Below are 4,616 nucleotides of genomic sequence, written 5' to 3'. Positions count from 1 at the left end.
AAATCCCTTAGAGGGTCGAGGTTTTACTTCCAGTTGGGCCCTGGAAGGTTTCCTCGTAAAATACTGTGTGCTGTGTAAGTTCCTTTTATGTTCTGTTTTATATTCCGCAAAAGTAGTCATAAGGAACTCACCTACAATTCACCCCCCTTCTTGTAGTGTTCGTCTCAATTAACAAAACTTTTAAGTCTTATTTGCCAATTTTGCTTATGTGGCATTTGAATTATTTAATTCTAAAAGAATTTACAAATCTCTTATTTGATTGGTATAACTAAAATTTATAATCCTACATGGCGCGTTAAGAAAATTTTATCCTACGTGGCTCTCTATAAATTCGGGAAAAAACTTCCCTTTATATATATATATTAGATTTGTTCTTCAATGCTACTGATTTCAACAACAGGGCCTAACTTACCTTGTAAGGCTAGCTGCTAATACATGAACGATGAACCTTATAAGTAATTAAGTACTTCTATTAACCCAATAACCCGCCTTCTCTTCTAGTCAAAAAATTAAAACACGCCTCCTCCATTTTTGCTCAATAAATCCGTCCTCTGAATTCTCTCCTCTCCATTGAAGCCGTACTGTAAATTCTCCATTGAAGCGGCTTCTGAGATTTCTATTCTTCGTTGAATAAGCTTCTCAGGTAAATAATTTTTTTTTTCTTTTTAATCATCGACTATCAATTTCACAAGGGAAATTCTCAATGGTAGCCTCAAACTTTTGTTTTTTTAATCAGTGGTAGCCAAACTTTTTTCTGTTTATCATTGGTAGCCTCATAGTTATTAATTTTCTAGAACATGCCATTACTAATACTAAAAAGGTAAAGTAACCTTTTAACTTAACGTTTTTGTGGTTAATATGATTAACTAAGGTTAGTAATAGGTTAGAAGTTATAACAACCTATTTTTTTTTTTTTTTTTTTTTTAATATTTGGCTCCAACATTTCCCTCCAAAAATTTCCCTTCTTTTTTTTTCCTTTTATATGCTTAACCTAGCGTAGCAGCAACCCCTCTTTTATTAATATTTCTTCCTCTTTTTTCTATTGAAGATTTTTTCTTGCTATTACCATAAGAGATCTAGGATGATTGTATTATAATTGCAATATACGTGGGTTTTTCTTGTGAGAAAATGAAGATAATTTTTGTTTTTTTTTTTTTTTTTGAGAGAGTAAATGAAGATACTGACATTGTTAATTAGAGCAATAGCATGGTTTTCAATCCTGAGCATTAGCTCACCAAAATATTAGAGTTTAACAGCAAAATAAACACCTGATTCCCAATGTTAAACATGAGTACACAAAAACTAGTACCTAAAAACCATAACTAGGCATAGTATAGCAACTACTTATGATTAGATGTTGATGCCCTATTTGTGTACTTGTCCTTTGTAACTGTGGCTGGTTGCTTCTTCTGATTCTTTATTCTTGTACTTTTCCTTGCAGTCACCCCTCCTTTACAGGTTTGGGTATTATGCCCAAATGCCTTGCAGTTGCTATATTGTATTGTTTTAGCTCTTTTACCTTTATTTGCTTCATCATATGCTCTTTTCCGGTTCCTACAAGGTCTCCCCACACCTCTTTTCATTTTTGATGGGTGTATGTAAGGCATGTTGATCTCAGGCCATTGTTCAACATCTGGTATTGACTTGATACCATGGTTGTAAGTTGCCTTATACCTCCTCACTGAGTACCATTCATGCACAAAAGTGTGGGGGTCTAGTTTTGCGTGTAATATTGCTCTCATGCCATGTTTACACGGAATACCTGATAGTTTCCATGCCCCACATAGGCATGTATGGTTCTTCAAGCTAACTGGAAGGACAGACTTTCCATCTAAAATCTCACACTCTCCATCTCCACTGCAGGTTCTGGAATCATGACTAAGCTTTTGATCCTTTTTATAATGTTAGGACATATATCATTCCTTTCTCATTCTTCACATGCCTGTCTCCTAGTAGCTATTCTGACCATAGTATGTCTTCTAACGCCTTCAACAAATAAGAAATTATTAATGTTAATGCATATTTTATCATAGGATAATAAAGAAATAAAGTAAAAAAAAAAAAGGAAAAAATAACAAGAATAATATACCTTCTAAGAGAGTGAGGATAGGTCTGCATCTATCTATGCCAAGGGTCGCATTAAAGCTTTCGACAAAATTAGTCTTATTCACATCACATTTAAGTTCTGGATTAAATTTGTGTTTGGTCCATCTACTCTGATCTCCTAGTGCAGAAAGCCAAAGTCTACCAGATGGGTTAACCTTGTCCAATTGATCTGATAACACGATAAAATACACATTTTATATGCCATATTTATATGATAGTTGTCGTGCTTTCTTCCTACATTTAATTATTCAAGCGTCAATTTATATACATATTTCGATATTGCTCTCCTCGGGTTCTTTTTCTTTGTTTTGTAGGATTTTCGCCTACAAGGTCGCATTTGCAAGCCGAGTTAAGCTAGGAGCATTTAGAAGATTATGAGCTTGACATCATATGATCACATTCCAAGCTTGAAGTTTCATTTGCATGAGCATAGTGTGGAGATTGCTTAAGCCTTGGCCTGGTCGTGGCTTGTTGCATTAAGCCTTGGGTTGGTCGTGGCTCCTCTGTTTGTGCTCAAGCAAAATACACCAATGCCGTAAACACCATGGCTTCCCGTGACGAGAAGGTCGTGGCTAGCTTCAATGCAGCGTTTTGGATAAGTTTTGCCGACCTTGAAGACTCCTAATCCTACTTTACTTCCTTAATGCTAATGCTTATATATAACTTATCTTTAGGGGGTTTATAAAGGGGGGTTTTTTGTCGCAAGCAACCATCCACTTTATTAGAAATCTTAGAGTTTGTTATTTTCTTTTAATCTTTTAATCATGTTTGAGTAGTATTTTATTCTACGGTTAGGTTGAACCCTAGCCATGATTGATACTTGATTTATTCTTTTAAATTCTCAATTAATTGTTTATATTGTTCATGCTTAATTGATTGTGCTTATGCCAATACTAGATTAGGGATAATTGGTATTGTTATTATTCCATTGTCTTTATCGCAACGAAAGTTGGGTTTTGACAGATTTGAATAGATCAATTAAGGGTATGAAATTCTCCACGGAAGTAGGTAGAATGGATTGTTAGGAAGTTAGGGTGCCGGACTTAATGTCTTTAATTTGCATGATTCCACGGAAGTAGGTTTGATTGTTAATTAGGGAAGCCATTGACAACTTGGGAGAGATTTTTGGTATTTTACAGGGCGTACCTTTCCTTGTGAACATATAATTGATTGATTGGGGTAAGAATTTGTCTTGTATTGATTATGCTAGTGGTGATACTTAATTCTAGATGTTTTTATTATTTGATTTTCTTTTGTTAGTAGTAGTATAATAATTCCAACCCTATATTTATTTGACTCAACTATTATTATTCATAGCAACCAAATATTGATACTACCTTCTCTGTGGGATCGACTCTGATTTACCTTACTACATATTAGGAGGATAGTTAGGCTTTTATTATTTTTGTTAGGTGTGCGACCGCCTATCATGATCCACTGCCTTCTTAAAAGTGAAAGGGGAGTATGCCCCACAAGCTTTCCAAAACAAAGAGAGCATAAGAGGCCCGGGAAAGGCTTTTTTCCAGTTAGCCCAAAGGTGTCTACAACAATACCTTTTAGGTGCTTCTGACCAAAGTTCATTTAGTGCCAAATCATTCCCCTACATAAGTGGTATTATATTATTACACTATATAAAATAATAAAAATAACTAATTAACAAAGTTAACTAAATCATAGTTGAAATAAAGAAGATACATACCTTCTGTCTATCTGAAATAAAACACCAACTGTCACCCCTCCCACTGTCTTTCAATAGGTTCTTCAAATGCCAAACAAAAAAGAACCAACTATCTGCATCTTCCTCGGAAACAATGGCCCAAGCAAAAGGGTAAAGCTCATTATTTGCATCCAAAGCTACTGCAGAAAGAAGTAATCCTCCATATATAGTTGCCCTTAAGATGAGCCCCATCCACACCAATCAAACTCCGACAACCACTAACTAACTCATCTACTGCTGCCTTAAATGATATGAATATGATTTTGAAAATCAGTGGTCTTTAAGGGTCTCCTGATGCAACCCAACCACAAAATGCATCAGATTCAGGGTTTGTCATCTTCACCATCTCACAATAATGTGGCAAATGAGCATAGGATTGATCATGGATGCCATGTATTTCCATTAGTGCCCTATTTCTAACCCTATATAAAGTACTACCAGCCATTCGTATACCATATATTTGGAACAACAAAATGTTCAAAGACTTTGCAAATATATCATTATTAGCTCTAATGTCCTCCATTAAAACCCTTGAGGCCCATAGACTAGTCACCATTGGATTGTTTGTATCTAATCCAGTGCAAGAGTGTTCGGCATTTTGAATTGACTTAGTAGCCCATGTGAATCCATCTGGTAGCTTAGATGCATGTAATCTCCACCCACACCCTACTGCATCACAACTAAATGTGTACCTTGAGTTGTTTGCCCTCTCAACTATGACAGAAAATCCACATTGTATATAGTAGTCTCTGACTACATCCCTTAAGTGTTGTTTGTCAATGAACAATTGCCA

General features: G+C 35.4%; 1 protein-coding gene across 1 annotated transcript; it reads right to left on the bottom strand.

Moving 5' to 3' along the window:
• Window positions 1-1,340: 1,340 nt before the first annotated feature.
• On the bottom strand, window positions 1,341-4,015 carry LOC145581182 (uncharacterized). The gene is made up of 5 exons (XM_081638238.1): window positions 3,806-4,015; window positions 2,375-2,429; window positions 2,090-2,275; window positions 1,943-1,986; window positions 1,341-1,892 (listed from the first exon to the last, which is right to left on the bottom strand). Exons 1-5 carry the CDS (start codon window positions 4,013-4,015, stop codon window positions 1,341-1,343), a joined length of 1,047 nt encoding a protein of 348 aa, XP_081494364.1.
• Between the last annotated feature and the right edge of the window lie 601 nt (window positions 4,016-4,616).

The sequence above is a fragment of the Chenopodium album genome, chromosome 15 (genome assembly GCF_948465745.1).
Source record: "Chenopodium album chromosome 15, dcCheAlbu1.1, whole genome shotgun sequence".
Classification (NCBI taxonomy): domain Eukaryota; kingdom Viridiplantae; phylum Streptophyta; class Magnoliopsida; order Caryophyllales; family Amaranthaceae; genus Chenopodium; species Chenopodium album.
Note: the sequence above shows the minus strand (reverse complement) of the source record. Positions and strands in the feature narration are given on the sequence as shown.

What these genes read in the sequence shown, in the direction of transcription:
- LOC145581182 (XM_081638238.1), bottom strand. Translation starts at nt 4,015, where the DNA reads ATGGGGCTCATCTTAAGGGCAACTATATATGGAGGATTACTTCTTTCT. An exon ending in GGAGAGCAATATCGAAATAT is followed by an intron (nt 2,276 to 2,374) that starts GTATATAAATTG and finishes TCGTGTTATCAG; the next exon opens with ATCAATTGGACAAGGTTAAC. An exon ending in TATCCTCACTCTCTTAGAAG is followed by an intron (nt 1,987 to 2,089) that starts GTATATTATTCT and finishes TATTTGTTGAAG; the next exon opens with GCGTTAGAAGACATACTATG.